Here is an 18,863-nt window from a genome sequence, read left to right as displayed (position 1 = left end):
TTGTTAAATACACAGTACTGGCTGTACTGCTCTGTGTGATACAAAAGGAGAATAAATTGATGAATAAACATTTTTGTTGCTCATGTTTGATGCTGTAAGTTATTCTACAATGAATGACTTCACTTTGATTTGTGGTTCCATGATTTCACGGACTGGAAACATACACGAGTCACACAAACCACAGATCTGAAGGTTGTTTAAATGTGGTGTTACAGAGCTGTTCTTGAATGGGTCTTAGTCGGATGGTCTTATGTTATGTGACAGTTGACCCAGCTCCTAACAACCAGCGTGAACATCAACCATGGATTGTTTAAGTCCAATTGCAGCACTTGCAGCTGTCATCGAACACCAGGCCGACGCTGCAGTGCTGGACGTATGTATTTCCCTGGTAGCAATAATAGAAGTAGCTCTTGTTGGCTGGGTCAGGGTAGAGTCTGTTAGACTTGCCAGCACAGAAGCCGGATCCCGTGCTGCTGCCGCCGCCGCCGCTACCACCACTGCTGCCGCTGCTGCCACCAGGCTGCGGCTGAGCCGGCTGGGTTGGTGTGACTGGAGACAGGGTGCCAGGACCAGCACTGCAGGCTGAGGAGCGAAATTAAAGAATTTGAAAGATGTAAACAATCTCAATATATTTATTACCAGAGGATGTGTGGTTCATGCGTACAAGCTCCAGTTCCCAGTCCACTCTTGATGGCGTTGATCAGGGGGTATTTTCCCTGGCCACAGAAAGCGCCACTGAAGTCGTCCATATCCAAACTCCACACCATGGCTCCACCATAGCTGTTCTGCTGCAACCACTGAGTCTGTTGAGTGGATGAGAGGTGAAATCAACGATTGAGTAACCTTCAATCTTTGTGATCGGAATTTAGATAATGAAATACAACTTCATACCTTAATTTGGAAGCTCTTAACATTGTCATATCCAATCCAGGTTCCCTGATTGCAGGCATATGGCACATCCTGGGGACTGTCCCAAGCCTGGGTGGCTGCTTGGTTCAGGAAAGTGCAGATCTAATGGGAGGGACAGATTTAAGGATCCACACAACACATGTGCCTTCAATAAACTGTCCTGTTTTATAGTATATACATGCACAGATTCAGAACAAGATGAATAAACCTCGTAGTAGGCCAGCAAGCCAGCCTGACGAGTGAAAGGTCCGGCAGCTCCGGGTCCCTTGGCAGGAGCTCCCACAGCTGTGTTAGAGGAGGCCAGCAGGAAGGAGTGGCCATAGGTGGGGAAACCTACCAGAAGCTTCCCACCAGGGGCACCGTTGCTCTTCCAGTAGTTCATAGCATAGTCCTATACATGAGAGAGATCAGGTCAGTGTGAGTGTCTGTTCTGTAATAAAATGTGTATTAATTCACAGCAGCAGCCCTCACCCACCACATTGAAGTAGATCATGGAGCCCTGGTCGGCAGGGCCCTTGTACAGGGGGCTGTTCTCTCCGACACTGGCCTCCCCTGAAGTGTGGAAGTCATAGCTCATGACGTGGAAGTAGTCCAGCACACTGGCAAACAGACATGAGGATTAATGTTATAGTAATGGCTGTCATCTGTGAAACAAATGTAAGGGTGTGTAATGTTTGCATGTTTCTGCTCATGTACTGACGCTCCAAGCTGGGCAATCTGGTATGCAGAGTCGATGGTTGCCTTTCCAGCAGAGACAGCAGCAGTCAGCATCAGACGGGGACGGTTGGTATTCTTGCCCTCCTCCTCAAAGGCACTCATCAGCTCCTACAAACAGGAGAGGAGAGACAAGCAGCTACAGTGACTATGACTATAGTTTAGCCAAAGCCCGCAACAAGAAAAATCTACATACAGTTTCTATGTGGGTTTACAAGTGAGGCGCCACCGCAGTAATGGCGGCATGCCTGCTTCCACAGACAACCTGACATTGTCTGTAGCCAGAAACTCAATAGCAATATGTCTGACCTGAACCAGTACAGTAAAGAGCTGCTTATCCTCAGCTGGGGAGCCACGGGAGCCGGGGTACTCCCAGTCGATATCTAGACCATCAAACTGGTACTGACGCAGGAACGTGATCGCACTGTTGATGAAGGTCTGACGATTGGCAGCAGAGGACACCATAGTTGTGAACCTGGAGACAGAAGACAGACAGAGTTCTACCTGTGCTTCAAGTCCGTCCTGGTGAGAGCATCGGTCCTCATTCTGTCACTGCTTACTTCTGAGTACCAAAGGTCCATCCTCCGATAGCCAACAGAGTCTTCAGGTTGCTGTTCCTGCAAGCAGCAACAACATCCACCTCAACCTCTCGCTCTCATCTGTGTGCGTGCATGCTTCTATGTATTAACGCATGTTTTCACGTGTGCTGGAGTCACACGCTGAGCGTTTGTGTATACTAACTGGTTCTTCAGGGCCTGGAACTGTCCGTAGAGTGTCACATCATTCCACTCGGTGGTTGTGATCATGTTGTTGTTCATTCCAGCAAAGGCATAGATGAGGTGGTCACAGAGACATGGGTCAATGTTGGTGGGCAAAAACTTGCCTGCTCCAGGACGGTACTGTGCCCAGTTAGTGAAGTAACAGGAGAGGATGTAGGATGATCCTGCAACATATGGAACGATTGGTCTTACATTATGTTACAAACTTAAATGCGTCTACATACAGTACATACATACGTAGTATATCCCATGAAGGGTGAATGGATAACGGATATAATTACCAAGCTGCATGTGCAGCAGGAGAGCCAGTCCTGCAGAGTGCAGAGACAGAATTAAAGAGGAGGAGGAGGAGGCAAGTTAAATAGGTAATTAGAATCAATCTGAATTATGCACAAGATAAAATTAAGTTCAAATGTGTAGCAACAAAGTTTCAGAAGTTTCTTTAGGAGCTGATCTTACCGACGCAGACGAGCAGCTTGCCCATGTTGCCTGTGTACAGCCTGAGGCCCAGCAGGCTCTTTTATACTGCTCATTTCCTTCACATATCTGCGATATCCAAAAATATGTTTGTTGTGGTTTGACTACCCCAAGATCAAACTCATTGATTTGTTTGGTCAAGACCAATGTTTCATTGGAGTTCAGGAAGGAACTGATAACTTTCAAGCACCTTTTGATAATGGTATGACCCGATAAAATATGATATTTTCAAGGTTACTGCTGTTGGCAAATTAAGTTTTTATGTTTGTATTTGTGTGTATGTCTGTAAGTGTTTCAGTATTCTGAGTACATAGCTGGTTAATGAACGTTTCCAATATTTATAAGTAACATTTTTTTGTAGTTGCTTTTGGTTGTATTTCACTAAAACCCAAATAGTTCTTAGCCAAATGTACATTATAAAATCTCCCACTTATGTAAGTTGTTTGATACTGGTGTTTACTCAGTCCTCCTCATGTTCTCTTTTGCACTTATCAGCTAAGCACATGGTTTAATGCTATTTTTCACTGCTCGTCTGTCCTTGAAATTAGCTGCAGTGCTGCAGTTGCAATAGAAAGACGCTTTTTATCCGGTCCTTGAATGTGGATCAGCAGTTTGGTGAGCGCAGTTTGATGTGGATTGTGAATTTAGTCTTACCCTGGCTTTAAATCTTCATTAACAGACACTGACTAGTAATGTTTTACACTCAGAGCTGCCATTTATGCTCCATCTATGAAAGTCAACTTTTTTCACTGAGAGTAGCACTTAGTTATTTAGGCAGAAACAGTCACCTTTAAAAAGGTTTAAATGGAAGATGAAAGCAGAAGAAGTGCTTTTTGAATAAAATTAATTACAAACCAAATCCATGTAGTATTTAAATAATGATCAGCATGAAATGGCACCACACACAAACAATAACAAATGAGCTGCAGATGGAGACTGGCTGGACATTCAGAAGCCAACAGTGAGGGGCTCGTGGGGCAAACCATCATATTTGTAAAAACTGATGAAGAAATTAATTAACAATTACAAAGGACCTCAACATATAATCATCCTGTCTGATATTTTAAGTCCTGTTCACATACAGCTACACAGCATTTGAAATACATTAATAGCTAATAGAAATGGTGGGAAACAACTTTCAGATGTAGCATTTATAGCTGCATCAAATGAGGGTGGATGAGATTATAATACAGGATACATTTCAACCTGTATTCATCCAGGCCACGCATTCATGGCTAGATCACAACTGGGGGCTGTCCAATACAGCCACAGTGAGTCACAATAAGATTCTTGTGTTGTGATAAAGGCTAGAAGCTAAGGGTCTATAGCCCTGCTAGCAGCTGAGTGAGGCTGGACTTAGACACAGTGGTGGTGCTTTGAACTAAACGCCAACGCCATTTCACTGAAAACCAAAAACATGATGGAGGCACTAGAGAAAAAAACAGTGGATAATTTCCCTGCATGAGTGAAAGTTTTGACCTGCTGGTAGCACTAAATGTTGATCACCAAAGTCATTAGGAAAAATCCTCTGGACACCTTAGATATTGGTACCCAGTTGATAGCAGTTCATTAAACAGTTGTTCAGATACGTCAGTCTGGACCAAAGCGGAGGAGCAGCTGGCGTTGTCGTCTCCAGAGTCACAATGCTGACTAAAATACACAGGGCATACCACCAACACTGAGGCAGCAGTGATAGTGGAACTACAGGTTCCCATATAACGCCATGAAATGCTGTTTCCAGTATTCACATAATCACTTCTGAGCTGCACAGCCAGTCCTTGCTTTTAATTGTCATTCTAAAAATGGTTTGATTGTCAACAGCAAAGTGTTTTCCCTGCCAACAGCTCAGTGCTAAACTACTTGATAATGCAGTGTGAAAAGTACCAGCCTATTGCATGAGAGTTTCAGCATACTGTAGTTCGTTCAACCCGTGCTGTAGTCTATACTGTATATGGTCTGTTTTATGTGTCTGCATCACTGTTGCATCATGACTCATATGGCTTTGTATAATGGGTCAATTTTAAAAGATTTGTCTTGTTATTACATAACATCTACTTTATCAAACCTACTGTAAACAGGGAGGTGCTGCAGTTTTCATTTGTAGGCATTTTGAAACGTCTGCTCAGTTTTTCTTTTTATGTCAGCGAAAGTGATTTGAATGCAGTTGGAAGGAGGAAGTAATTGAGTTTGGCCAACACTTAAATGATGACAATATAATAACATAACAGTCTGTGCATGATTGTTGTTTGAGTAAATGGCCATAATGTTAGATGTGCTACCAAATCTCACCACCAGATAGAGTCAATAAGCCATGCACAGTCCATTTTGGTCTTTTTGTATAAGGTGGTGAAGAATATGAGACAGTTTATTCTTGGATCAATATCATTCACCCTCTAGCGATGTCATCTGCTCTTTGAAATGTGCAAAACTTTTTAAAATGCTAGGAGCAAAGCCGGTTTTAAACTACGAATGTTCTTCTCCTTTTTGCTGCAGAGACAAAGTACATTGAGCTTATTGAACCGCAAACCAAACTCTTTCACCATGGCAACCGTGCACAGGGAACTGGCAGATAAACACAGACCTGTTGCCATCTCCCACGCAATATACACAGTCGCATACTACACACACACACCCACGGACACACACGCACACAAACACACACACTGTGCTAGTTAATTGAAATATGACGCATGGAAATGATAATTAATCATAACTAATAACTTTATCTTTGTGAAGCCACTGAAATACACCCATCTGCTCCTGTGTGTAAAACGGCAACCTACAAAATCTCAGAGAAGTGTGTAATTATAAAACATTAATTTCTATTTTGGGTTCTTTCCTAGCGGGGGAGCAGGTGTGATTAAGTTGTACAATTAGCAGTCGCTCTGAACACTGTGTGTGTGATTTTTCTTGAGCCTCCTCAGAGATGTAGGAGTGCATATTTAAGGCATAACAAGTGTCTTTTTTTCTTTTCTGTTTTCAGCTTGCAGAGCGTCAAAAGGCATGAAACTACAGTATGATGTCACTCTGCACATGCTGTTGATAGCAACTTCAAAATGTGAATATTGTGGAAAATGTGAGTAGCAGTCTGTGTTCACTTCCCTCCATCTACCTCTGTCCCTCCGCTCTCCCCCCCTTCCACCCTCGCACGCCTCCACCTCCCTCCTGCAAAAGGCAGGCTTCTCAACAGCCCATCTCTACTAGATACTGCTAGGGCTTGTCACCATGGCAGCAAATTCTCAATCATTTTCTCTTGGCCCTGTTTCCACTTGCACACATGCTCACATACGCATTTAGCTGCGATGTGGGAGGGTTGTCCTTGAGTCCTTGATCATCATCAGCTGGAGAACAGTCCACCTGTGAACAGGATTCAAGTGCTGTGACAGGGAAGAGATGCTATGTCATGCATTAGCATACCACATTTTCAGCGTGTTCACATGCAACCACTGCCATCATGTGCTATTATGTGCATCCCGTGGCAGATTTTTTGCACCCGATTGTGTGTGTGCGAATGCTGCATGCCAGCTTTTTGTGACACATGAGCCACATTCCTAAACTTGACAGACAGGCTTGCTTCTGTTCAGATATACTGAAAACAAAGAGTCAATTTACTAATAATTCCAGTGAATTTGATTTAGGACCTTGGCTCTCTGACAGCTGAAAACACACCCTCAGATATGTGCCACATGTTGTGTTGCAACAAGGATGACTTACTTTAACGCTGCTTCTTATCCTTAAAATATTAGACACAAGCAAACGTATTTCCTGTACAGACTGACGTGAAAAATGTTTTGTTCATTCAGAAGAACCATTAAGGAAACACATTTTAAATACAGCATCATACATGATACTGTAACCTCAGCCACGTTGCAAAATGAAATTGCTGAGAAAACAGCAGACGTGACTTGAATTTTCACGTGTCCTGTAGTTGTCCCAGGCAGTTGACGTCAGCTCGTGGAGATGAAATTAACACACAGAGAAAAAGAAAGGTGAGACAGAGAAAGAACTGAGCGAGTCAGGAGAGATAAGAGGATAGGCAGAGCTGATTTTCTTTCTCCAATAAAAGCGACAACCCCCCAGTGTTGCTATGGCGACCTCCTCTCTCTCCCTTCCTTTCAGCGAGCTACCACTTATCCTTGCTGCCTTTCAGTCAGCAGGGCATGTGGGTGTGTGTGCTTTTGTGTGTTGGCTCCTGAATGAATCAAGCAAATGAAGGGGAAAGCCATTAGAGAGTCAAGTCAGACGCGCGCGCGCGCACACACACACACACACACGTATACACACACACAATTAATACACATTAATATAAGGCCACAAGCTGCAGAAATGCTTCATATTTCAAGTTAGCTGACTTCTCTGTTCTCTTCTTTCCATTCTCTCCTTTCTATTGCTCTTCCGTCTCACAGTATACTCTGCAGTTGCTCGTCTCTATCCTCCTTTTCTTTCTTTCACAACCACTCGTCCTGATCTTCAGTCACCACACACCCACTCAGATGCACACACATCCTCTCTACCATACCATCTCTACCATTCCTGTAAATGTGAACAAGATGAAAACAAAAACGAGGAGGATATATAGGGAGCTATATGAGTGTGTCTGTCATTTTTATCCTCATTAGTGAAAGGTCAGTGATCATAAAAGCAAAAGGTGAATCATATACCATAACACAGAACCACCTCAGCTCCTGTTTTCATACTGTGGAGGAACTGCTCAAAGTCTGCATGATTCAACGTCAGCCCTGGTGTATTTTTCATCACTGACCAGAGGCTGTGTTTCTACACCTCTCTTCACTCTTCACAAGCACTTCGTTTAATAAGCTCTCTTAGTGCTAGAATAAAAAATGCATGTCCTTGTGCAAGTTTCTGGCACCTGTCAGCATTGTTTAACCCAGTAAGGACACTGGATGTCATGCAGAATATCCATTAGTTTCCACATCTGGTGATCCAAAGGTGTGATTTGGCACATGTGGTCTCAGAAACCTAAAAAATAGGCAAATACATCTGTGCAGGTATGGTAGCAAAGACTTGTGTGCCCTGATCATGAAGTTCTGTTCCCACAGGTTCAATATTTTGCATGCATCAGGACTGAGTAGTAATATATCTGCATTTGTGTACAACTTAAACTTCTTAAGTTGTGCTGTGCAGTAATACTGATGAGGAGGGTAACTACTTAGTAAAAGTGTTTAATTTTGACTCAAGCATCCTAAAACACATGGACAGAGATAATTGATGGGGCGATAGAAGAAAGTACCTTTAAACCTGCATTAGCTGATTCTTTTTGGCCACTTGGGGGCAGCAGAAACAACATGTACACTTACCACTGATGTTATGGTCGTATTGAGGTGTAACATGTTAGCAACATTATCATTCATTTGCAGTCTTGTTTTTGTCTACATGGAGAAAGTCCAATATTGACTTTTAGCTCAGTTTTTGGTTTTCATCAACTCCTGAGGGAAATGTGGGTCTTTCTATGTTCACCAGCTAGTTGCTAACTTTTGCATGTTGTTTGGTCCTGGGAAGGTGACACCAGATGATGCTTCAGAGAGTGAGGACGAAAGTCAGCGAACTTGACTAAACGTAACATGGATAAAACTTTAATACATTACCTTGTCTGTGAACATTTCTGTCTGAGTCACGTCACATAGATTTTCATGGGCAATGGTGGTTGATGAAGACAATGAAGACAAGAGTGTCCATGATCCCATGCTACTTCATTACATCATCAAAGTATGTCTTTTCTTTTAATTGTTTGATTGAGAGACCCCCAGAGGCAGAAATTATGTACTGTGTGTTGGTCATAATCAACATGGTCACATGCTTTTTCTGTAGACATTTGATCCATTGTTAATTCACAAAAATATTGATTACAGCAGCTTTAGAAATAACATTTGGTAATAACCAAAAGAAAACCAAACTTCAGGTTGGGATTCTGTGTTGAGACCCGTCACACAGGTAGCAAAAAACGGATTAAGGGAGCAATGTGAAAGTCGCTTCCACGCTGCATTAGCTGCCCATCTCACCCATCATCGCATCTCACTGCACAAATTTGACAATCCGCTTCAAGTCACATTTACTGTCAACACTCACATGTGCGCCGCTGCTTTAACTGCAGGTGCTCTTTGCACAAACTGCCGCTTCAGTCTCCACCTGCCTCACACCATTTGTATGAAAGGCAGAGTGTCTTTTATTTCCAAGTTAATTCCCACATGGGTATTACAGTGCCGCATGCATGCATGCATGCTATTTACTGTATCATGTTACTATTGCTGCAGCCTGAAGCAATCCGCAAAGCTGAGTTATACCTCCATCCCAGTACAGTCAAACTATATTGCCTTCATTATTTTCAATATATAGCCAGAGTAATGACATATGTTATTGCTTACAGAGCTATGGCGATGTTATTGAAAATATATGCATGCTGCAGTAAGCCAGAGAGCCTCTCAACCTCTACACACAAACTGGACTAAATGACTGTTCTTTCATACATAAATTACCACCAGCAGCCACCACCTGTCAATTTGGCATTATACAGGAGCTGTTGGAGAGAAAACACTGAGGCTGCTGGAATTGTAGAAATGTAACAAACAAGTAAAAGTGAATTCACTCTCCCTCCTCAGAACCAGAATCTAAACCGTACATGCATTAAAGTGCATTGTTTTCTCTTCTGTTCTCTATCATTGCTTGCTAGTCAGCACAGAGGGTTTAATTACTATATCAGTTTCTATGTTTCATTGTTTTAATGATACACACTTTCGGGCATACCCTTTGGGTATGGTGTATGAGAGCTTCAGTGAGCTCAAAGCACCATTAGAAAAAGGCTCATTAAAACCTTATTGAAACCTGAAGTTGTCTCAGCTCACAAAATGATTTCAGCTCACACAGTAGAAAGCTGAGATCTGAAATCACACTGTGCGATGTGCACTGCACGTTTGTAAGGATTTAAAGACGATTCCCACATTGAAAGAGAAATGAACTAATTCAACAGGTCTGTTTAGTGAGGCGGTGAGACACAGCTTCAGCTCTGAAGCAAGGTACAATCAGCAATGTATCGATACTGTAATGAAGATACCGCAATACAGAAACAAAGACTGTCATCACGGAAACTGTGTATCTCCTGCTGCTTTGTAACCTGCTATCCATGGCCCAGCATTAAAACCAGGTCTTTAATCTGCAGACGATGGCAGAAAACTAAAATGCCACCAGGAGCCAAAGAAAACTTCTCATCCAGAAAAGTAACACATTGTAACTAACACAAATGGTTTTTCCTTGGGCTTGTGGCAAAGAGAAGGAGAGAGTGAGTGAGGCGAGCAATAGAAAGAGAGGAGGAGAGATGAGAGGGACAGAAGCTCTGCTGCAGAACACACCTCATCTCCATTTTAGCTGGAGGGTGAGAGAGAGAGAGAGGGAGGGAGAGAGAGGGAGGGAGGGAGAGAGAGAGAGAGAGAGAGATCCAGTCTGTGCCAATTTGCTCTTCAGCTCCAGTGACAGAGAGGGGAGAGAGCTAGGGAAGTGATATTTCAGGAATCTTAAGAGATCCACAAGCATATGACTGAGAGGGAGACGAAGACAAAAACATCCCGACACGTGCAGCATTTGCAAAGACAGACTGACAGCACGTGAAGACAAGAAGGAACGACAGGGAGACATGTAGCCCGAGCTTCAGCTGCGGTAAGAAACCTGAAATATGTTGACAGGATTTTCTAAGCAAACTGAACATCGCAGCACTCACACAGACATGCAGTCACATATGAACACAGTCTCTATGAGTGAAAGCAGTATTGATGCAAAGGTGTAGCAGGTAGCAGGTATGTGTGTGTGTGCGTGTGTGTGTGTGTGTTAGCAATGGGGATGCTCAGGGGGTCTCTTTTAGCAGAGGAGGCAAAATAAATCATAAGTTAGCATATATGTGTGTCTTTGTGCATGCTGGAACAGATTCAGCTGCAGGGCAGTATGTCTCTGTATTTTTAAATCAGTATTATTATTATTATTATTAGATTCTGCATCCAGCACCTCTGTCATAATTCCCTCTCTCCTGCTGTCTAAAGCCTCCCTCTCTCCAATCCGCCCTGTTCCAGCGTCTCTGTGTCGTAGCTGCACAGCACAAACAAACCTTATGCAATGGACCATTTCATGCAAGCATGTATTTCCTATTATATCCCTCTATCCATTATTCCAGTGTAGGTCATAAAAGCTTTTCTCTGGCTGTCTCTTTCTGTCAGAATGAGAAACGCAAAGCCGAATGGAGCCGACGGAGAGCCATGTTTGACTTTAACTTCTGCAGAAGGTCTGAAATAACACAGACTTTTAATTCCTGCATGTTTTTCTCATCTACCGGGAAAACTTTCAAGCCATTGCCTTCCTGATAGTTGCCTAGTAGAGGACAGAGACCACCACCATTGAATCAATTATCTCACACCTAATTGTCTAAATGTAGCCTAGAACTGCATGGCACAAACTACATTGCAAGAAATGTTTCTAGAAAGTGACAGATCTTCAGTTTAGTGTGTCAAATGTCAGATTTTCTCTCCAAAAAAGAAATCCAATAGTTGACATCTTTATCTCTAGAAAGCAATGGTTTGTGTGTTAGTTTGGGGGGGGCAAATGTTAAGTGTCCGTTACAGCTCAAATGTAAACAGGAGCTCCGATGCAGACTGAAGTGAAGTGAGGTGCTCACACAAATCACAAATTTGCCAATAAAGTCTAACAGAGGTAAACCCACAAATAGAATTTTTGATGCATTTGATTGTTTAATTGGTTGACATCCAGGATATATGTAAGAAAAACCTTTCCAATGGAAACGTGGGTAGACTAGGTATTGATCCAGGAACTTTCACTGTATCTGCTGGGTTCAGGATGCATATGAAAGTCAAACAATCCAGAGAAATGCACAAAAGTCTGGTACGTTGAGTAGTACAGCATGTTGAGAAAAGTAGGTTTGGGAGACTCAATAAAATCCTCAAAAAATTCACAATAATGCAAAACTGGACGTCTGCATAAAGGCTTTGGCCTGGCTGTGAATCTGATGAATTGCCTCAAGTGAGGTCACATGAGTCCTCATCTTCATGGCTGATGTTTGAAAATGAAAAAAAAAAATCTTTTGTTGTGAAGTTAGAAGGACATGATTTTACCAGACCTATGTAGCCCACTTCTAATCTGTACTTGAAGTTAGCAACTCAGTGCTACGTTAGCCGCTGCTCGCATAAAACACCAAAACCGCAAGCTGAGCTGTTGGAAGTCGAGTTGTGCTGCGGGTAATGTAGGCGACAGGTTTTGACATATGTATACCAGGCTCTGCTGCATCAATTTTAATCCTCTTTTTAAACTGTCGGTCCGACAGTGTTATAGGAGTGCAGTGCTAAGTCTTCGGAATACTGTTTCAAGAGTCTTCATGACATGGATGGACTAGTGGGATAAGATGAGTTTTAAGTTAGTGTCAGTGTGTGATTTCAAGGTTTTTCACTCCCACTTTAAGAAGGAAGGGTATTGTCAAAGCTTTGAAAGGGGACACACAACTTATTTACAATGAGATTAGCAGAAACATGAGCTATACTCATGTGTCACTGCTCAGCTGTGACTGACTGGCATGCATCTGCATCTTTCTTTGAAAAGCTAACATATTTGTGCAGCATAAATCCTGCAACTATTTACATGTAGTTGAAGAAACACTCCCTCTTCCTCAGTTGTTGGCTGGAGGATCACATCAGATTTTGGATTAAGGTCAGTGCAGCTTCATCTTTTTGTTAGTATTACTCATCCTCGTATGGCCGGGGTACTGCTTTGGATAATGTGTGAGGTACTGTGCAGTCATACAGTACATACTTTCAAAGAAATCTGAGTCAGAGGAGCCAGGGAAGTAATAATGGCCACTAAGAGTAAAAATATTCTCAATTTATCCACAGGACAAGGAGACTGTGGAGAGTAGGGACAACACAGTTATGAAAGCCGCTGAGTCATCCAGATCTATTTAACTTTCCATTCCTGAATAGTTCAAATTACAACGCAGCACAAGTCCTTTGAATACACACATCAGTTCACAGTCGTGCTTTCCTGAAACTGCCAAAAACACTGTGAGCTTTTGAGAGAAAATTACAAAAACGGGGGACATCAAAATTAAATGATGAATCCATTATTGAGCAGGTTGCATATGAAAAGATGAGAGAGTGAAGATGAAAGTGAATGGCAAGAAGAGCCCCAGGAGGTAAGAACTGCTCCTATGTTTTTACTGTTACAGCTCCCAAAGTACACACAGAGTCATGTGAACACACAGAGCACACTTTGTGCTGCTCATGCAATTACACTACATGGTGTTTGAATGCTAATGGGTTTTCTCCTCATCTCAGTAACTGTGCTAAATTGAATCTGTCGATTCGTTCTCCTTCCTGTTTGTGGGGAAAACTTGGCAAGCACGTCTCCACACTTTCTCCTCGTCCGCTAACAGACGGTAAAGCCTGCAGAGTTGCACAGCGCTTCCTGTTAGTCATGTTGATTGCGGACCTCTGTGGCAGATGCAGAGTTTTATCACAGCAGCTCCCTGGATGGAAAGTGAAAGGTGAAAAGTTCACCTAATGAAAACGCCATTTATAATCATACAGATCTACATCAGAGAAAACTGCCTCATTTGTCCAACACGTACAGATTGAGTCAAGCTGCAGTGCAGTTTTGCAGCTTCAGACATGTAGTCACGCAAGTTTCCTCAGTTCAGTTGGTCTTTCATCTGTGTTCTTATCAACTGATACACAGATTGGACCAAAACAAATTCCTAAGTACATCTCAAAACACTGAGACAGAGTGAGGCTGGGAGATTTGTTTCCATGGCAACTACACAGTAAGCCTTGCATGGCTTCTCTGCATGTGTGTAATACCAGTATCACATAAAACAAGTCTTGTGTGTCCCACAGAATATTGTTTTTTTTCCAATCAGAGTGACGGGTAGCGACATACTGAAGACAAAGGACATTTAAGCGTCACTCTCCCAATATTGCCTGAATTCCAAGTAAACTTAAATACCTATGCAACAACTAATAATGTGTGATCATGTAATAATGTAATTCAACCCATCAACAAGAACCCACTCTTTTGTGCAGAAGCCCAAATATGACATAACCAAATTAAAAAACCATCACTATATTTGAACCCTTTTAAGCACAGTGTTGAACCTGGTCTTACAGCCCCTCTGTGATGGTTCGTTAAATTATCTAATGTCTCTAAAAATATGACACACAAAATCACAATAATTTGGAAGATGGCAATCTACACAAAGGGGCATCATGGTATTGATGAATAGTTTTAGCATTCCTGCAGTTCTGTAGGTGCGTATATTAAAGGTGGATGCCCTGATGGGAAACAAAACAGCTGGGGAAACATAAAGCTGCTAAATTAATATTATCATATTATCAAATTAATCAAATGAGGATGTCTAATGTGAAAGTTATCATTTGTAGTTTCAAACCCATAGAGACTCCACAGAGCCCTTCAGCACATTTCAGCCCATTAGTTTGGTTTTACGACCTTTGACTTTGTTTTGATTCACTCTCACCGCTGCAGCAGAGGGCTGTTTTCAAAAACTCTCTAAACTCTACTTTCTCAGCACCAACCTGAAGACAAAAAGTTGGCAACTGGCTGTTAGACACGGAGGAGGATTTAGCAGCTATCGTAGCAGATACTTTTCTCAGAAGCTGGTGGGACATGACCGAAAAGGAGAGTGAATACTGACTAAAATTCATCAGTTGGATAGAAAATTAAATGATCATGAAGGCATAATAATGTTGCGCTGTGTGTGTGTTAACAAGTTTGCAATACATCTTGTCATGCTGCCCCCTAGTGGCCAAATGACCAAATAATGAAGATTTATGAAACAAAAAATGCTGCTGTGCTTTTTATCAGTTGTAACTTAATACACAATAACTAACATCATTTAATTGCTATCAAGAACAGGCAGATATTTGCTAGTCCGAGTGTTTTTGCACCACCAGTCAGCTAACTATAGGGATGATCTCATTGCTCTCTGCAGTCTGTTAATGTGATGGTGCTGTACCATGAATACCGAGGAGTTCTACTGTCAGGCGCTCTGGATAAGACGGTTCAAATGCTGTAAACATAAATACTGATGTAACTGGTGTGTTTATGTGTGTGTGAGTGTGTCTTTCTGTGCAGCTACAGTCACACTGTCTTTCCTATTATACCCTTAAGTACAGAAGGCTGATAATGTAAAAGATCCTTGGGGTCTTTTTAACTGTTACATAATAAATAACATTTGTGGGACGCTATGTTCTAAAAGACACTGAATGTGAAGCACTGGCATGAAATATTAAAGTGCTACACGATTTCATCACTCCTGCATATTTACCTATTCTCCTGTAGGCTGAAAAAAGAATGGAACTACAGCAGAACACTGCTTTTCTTAGTTATTTCTGCCATATTCTCCTATGTTTTCCTCGTTCATTCTTCTAGTTTTTACCATGATTGCCTTAATTTGTGAATTAGTCTGTCTACTACAATCAATGCCAGATCTTCTTTAGAAAACAGAGATTCTCCTCTATACGCTTTCTCTCTCATCCTCATCCATCTTCTCTTTTCCACCTCTCCCTTGCTCTTCTGGGCTGCCGAGTATTTCTGCTTTGATGAATTTGAAAAATACATCCATGCAAATTCTGTGACCTTGCTAGGACCTCTACTGTCTTCAGAATTCACACAAACTTGGTTTAGAGTGGGAAGTGATGTATGACACTTTAAAATGTGTTGGTATTTAGGTGACACGTTCATTTTTAAGCAGCTAATTTTAGTATAGGATTATTTTAGTTTCTGTTTTTCTCTCTGAATCTCTTCCTCTCTCTTCTTGTTTTTCTGACAAAACAGTGAGCCGCCATGCTGCGAGCCATGAGTCCTCCGCCCGTGGCCAGGATATGAGATCAATGGTGTGACAACAAAGGCCGTCATCGAGCTACAGCCATTGTGCAGCCCCTGTTTTACCAATCAAAGTTACTCATAAAAACACTCTCGGTATAACAGAGTGGAGGACTACAAAGGGAACATACACATTTGAATTTCTGTGTGTGTCTGAAGCATGCTGTCAGTATAATCACTTTCATGAATGATCACACTGAACCATCTAGCCTACCTTTGACAGTTTGCACACACACCTTGAAGCCATTAATAACTCGACTTTACACTCTTTTCTGGTCCAGATGATTCATCTCACATCCTCATAACAACCTCTTCCTTACCTTGTCTGAATCAGCTCCTGTGACCTGTGAGGATTATGAGGCCGGCTTTAGTGTTTCTACATACACAGTGTCTCCTGTGTGTGTTCGTCGGTGTGTGTGTGCCCGGCACAGTGGGCTCGCTACCTCACGCGCTGCCATGGCACGTCTCCTGCCCGTCGCGGTGTGTGTGCCAGATCAAGCCGTGGTTCTCCCCTGATTCTGTCTACCACGAAGCTCCCACTGTGGACTGCAACGACCTGCTGTTGACCAAGCTCCCATTACCCATCCCACCAAACACACATACGCTTCGCCTGCAGAGTAACCTTCTGTCTGAGCTCGACACCGCGGCGCTGCACGGACTCCCCAACCTCACCGACCTTGACCTTTCTCAAAATCGCTTCAGCCGTGTGAGGACGATAACTCAGAGCTCCTCTCTCCCCTCTCTGCTGTCTCTACACCTGGAGGAAAACCATCTCAGCCGTCTCCCTGATGCCTCCTTCTCCTCATTGCCAACTTTGCAGGAACTCTTCCTCAGCCACAACAACTTACGCTCAATAGCACCTGGAGCGTTCTTCGGTCTGGACTCCTTACTGCGTCTGCATATCAACAACAACAGGCTCACCACTGTTGACCCGCGGTGGTTCAGGGCTTTGCCTCGCCTGGAAGTTCTCATGCTTGGGGGAAACCCTGTGGAGGTCCTGCCTGAGCAGGGTTTCCTGGCCCTGAAATCCCTACGGAGTCTTGTTCTTGGTGGTATGGGTCTGAGAAGCTTGGCTGAAAAAGCACTTGAAGGGCTGGAGGGCCTGGAAAGCCTCTCCTTCTACGATAACCGGCTGACAAAGGTCCCCACTCAGGCCTTGAGGAGAGTGCCAGGACTGAAGTTCCTAGACCTCAACAAGAACCGTATCAAACTGATCGAGACAGGGGACTTCAGAGACATGATCCACCTGAAGGAGCTCGGCCTGAACAACATGGAGGACTTGGTGTCCATTGAGAGAGCGGCCCTGGAGCACCTTCCAGAGCTCACCAAGCTCGAGATCACCAACAACCCGCGACTGTCCTACATTCATCCACAGGCTTTCCTCCAGCTGAGCAGGCTGGAGAGTCTAATGCTCAACTCCAACTCTCTGAGTGCTCTGCACCAGCACGTCATGCTCTCCCTCCCGAGTCTTCAGGAGGTGAGCTTACACTCCAACCCACTGCGATGTGACTGCCTGTTTCACTGGGCCGCTGAGGAGGCCCCTCACCCTCACATTGAAGACACGCAAGCATACATGCAAGCACCTCGGATGGTGCGTTTCATCCAACCCCAGGCCACACTGTGCTCTGAACCCCCAGAGCTGAGAGCTCGCAGAGTGAGAGAGGTGTCCTCCAGGGAGATGTCGGCCTCATGCCTCCCCATGATCCCTAGCAGCTCCCTCCCCTCTTACGTTGGGGTAAGAGAAGGAGGAAAACTGGTCTTACACTGCCGAGCTCTTGCAGATCCACAGCCTGAACTGTACTGGGTGACTCCCTCTGGGCTGAAACTTGGTCCTGCACCTGGCCACGCATCCAGAGGTTTATCGGCTCCTGCTCCGTGTTACAGCCTAACAACCTCTGAGGGATTCAACCACACGTCTGCCTCCAGCATCTCTCCCAGCCAGACTCCAGATGATACTCCTTGTAACCCCTCCAAACACTACCGGCTACTGCCTGAGGGAACTCTGGAGCTGAACAAGGTCACCCACAGCGAGGCAGGATTGTATACCTGTGTAGCTGAGAATGCACTTGGAGCAGATACACGCAGTGTTACTGTGGGTGTGCATGGCAGAGAAAAGAAAAGAAAGAGGGGGGCGGCTATGAAGACATATCCACTATTTAGAGCGGATGCCAGGTTGGAGGTGAGGGAGGTCGGACAACACTATGCTATCCTGTCCTGGCAGAGCGGGCGCAATCTCCCATCAACTCGCCTATCCTGGCAAGCCATATACTCAAACGCACACACACCTACATACACCACACGCGTCCTGGCTGGTACACAGAGCTTCAACCTGACCCACCTGCAGGCGGAGACCTTTTACCGAGTGTGTCTACATTTAGGGATCAGTGAGGGAGCCAAGCATGCCAACAGGAAATCAAGAGAGAGCAGAAAGACTCAGTGTGTTTCATTCAGGACAAAGGATATCCCAGAGCCTCAGCCCAGCTTGCAGCTAAGCCCAGAGCTGACCTCCACAGCAGTCACACTACTGATCCTCGCACTCATACTGCTGCTGCTGGCAGGCCAGGGCTGGGACACTGAGCCTGGCGAGGGGGCAGGAAAGCACCACGGCACCGTCCTCCAGGAAATCAAAAGTCCCAAGGCTCTGATCATCAGTCAAAAGACAGAGGGCAGCAATGAACATCAGCCAAAGCAGAGTGAGAAATTGCTTTTACACCAGGACTGCTGAGAGAATTATGTTTGTCCGCATTCAAATCAAGACACACTGACACACATGCACACACATATACACACAAACAGACACACATATGTCAAATATACACTTTACGATCAGAGCTAGAAGAGAGGAGTCCCGGATCAGAGCAGCAGTGTAGAAAGAGATTTGTATTTATTTTATATACCGTATAAAGTATATATTGACATTGTTTCTGTGTTAAGATGTATTGTAAAGAATGCCTAATCCCTAACCAGGGAAATAAAACTGGACAATCATACTCCTGCAGCACAGCGAGTGAACACAGGAGAAACAGTCTGAGCTGCCGACGACCACTGGACTGAAACTAAACAAAATCGGATTCACTCCAG

At 43.7% G+C, this 18,863-nt stretch overlaps 2 protein-coding genes across 2 annotated transcripts; one reads left to right on the top strand and one right to left on the bottom strand.

Annotated features, from left to right (window-relative positions):
- Positions 1-310: 310 nt before the first annotated feature.
- LOC121614682 (acidic mammalian chitinase-like) lies at positions 311-2,886 on the bottom strand. Its single transcript, XM_041948679.1, has 11 exons — positions 2,862-2,886; positions 2,684-2,713; positions 2,365-2,566; positions 2,184-2,240; positions 1,933-2,098; positions 1,610-1,734; positions 1,385-1,508; positions 1,118-1,300; positions 892-1,011; positions 665-803; positions 311-582 (listed from the first exon to the last, which is right to left on the bottom strand). The coding sequence occupies exons 1-11, from the start codon at positions 2,884-2,886 to the stop codon at positions 311-313; spliced, it is 1,443 nt and encodes a 480-aa protein (XP_041804613.1).
- Positions 2,887-16,137: 13,251 nt separating this feature from the next.
- On the top strand, positions 16,138-18,507 carry LOC121622459 (leucine-rich repeat neuronal protein 2-like). Its single transcript, XM_041959419.1, has one exon. The coding sequence runs from the start codon at positions 16,138-16,140 to the stop codon at positions 18,505-18,507; it is 2,370 nt and encodes a 789-aa protein (XP_041815353.1).
- Positions 18,508-18,863: the final 356 nt, after the last annotated feature.

This window comes from Chelmon rostratus, chromosome 2 (genome assembly GCF_017976325.1).
Source record: "Chelmon rostratus isolate fCheRos1 chromosome 2, fCheRos1.pri, whole genome shotgun sequence".
Taxonomy (NCBI): Eukaryota; Metazoa; Chordata; class Actinopteri; order Chaetodontiformes; family Chaetodontidae; genus Chelmon; species Chelmon rostratus.
The sequence above is the reverse complement of the archived record's forward strand: the minus strand, read 5'-3'. Positions and strand labels throughout refer to the sequence as shown.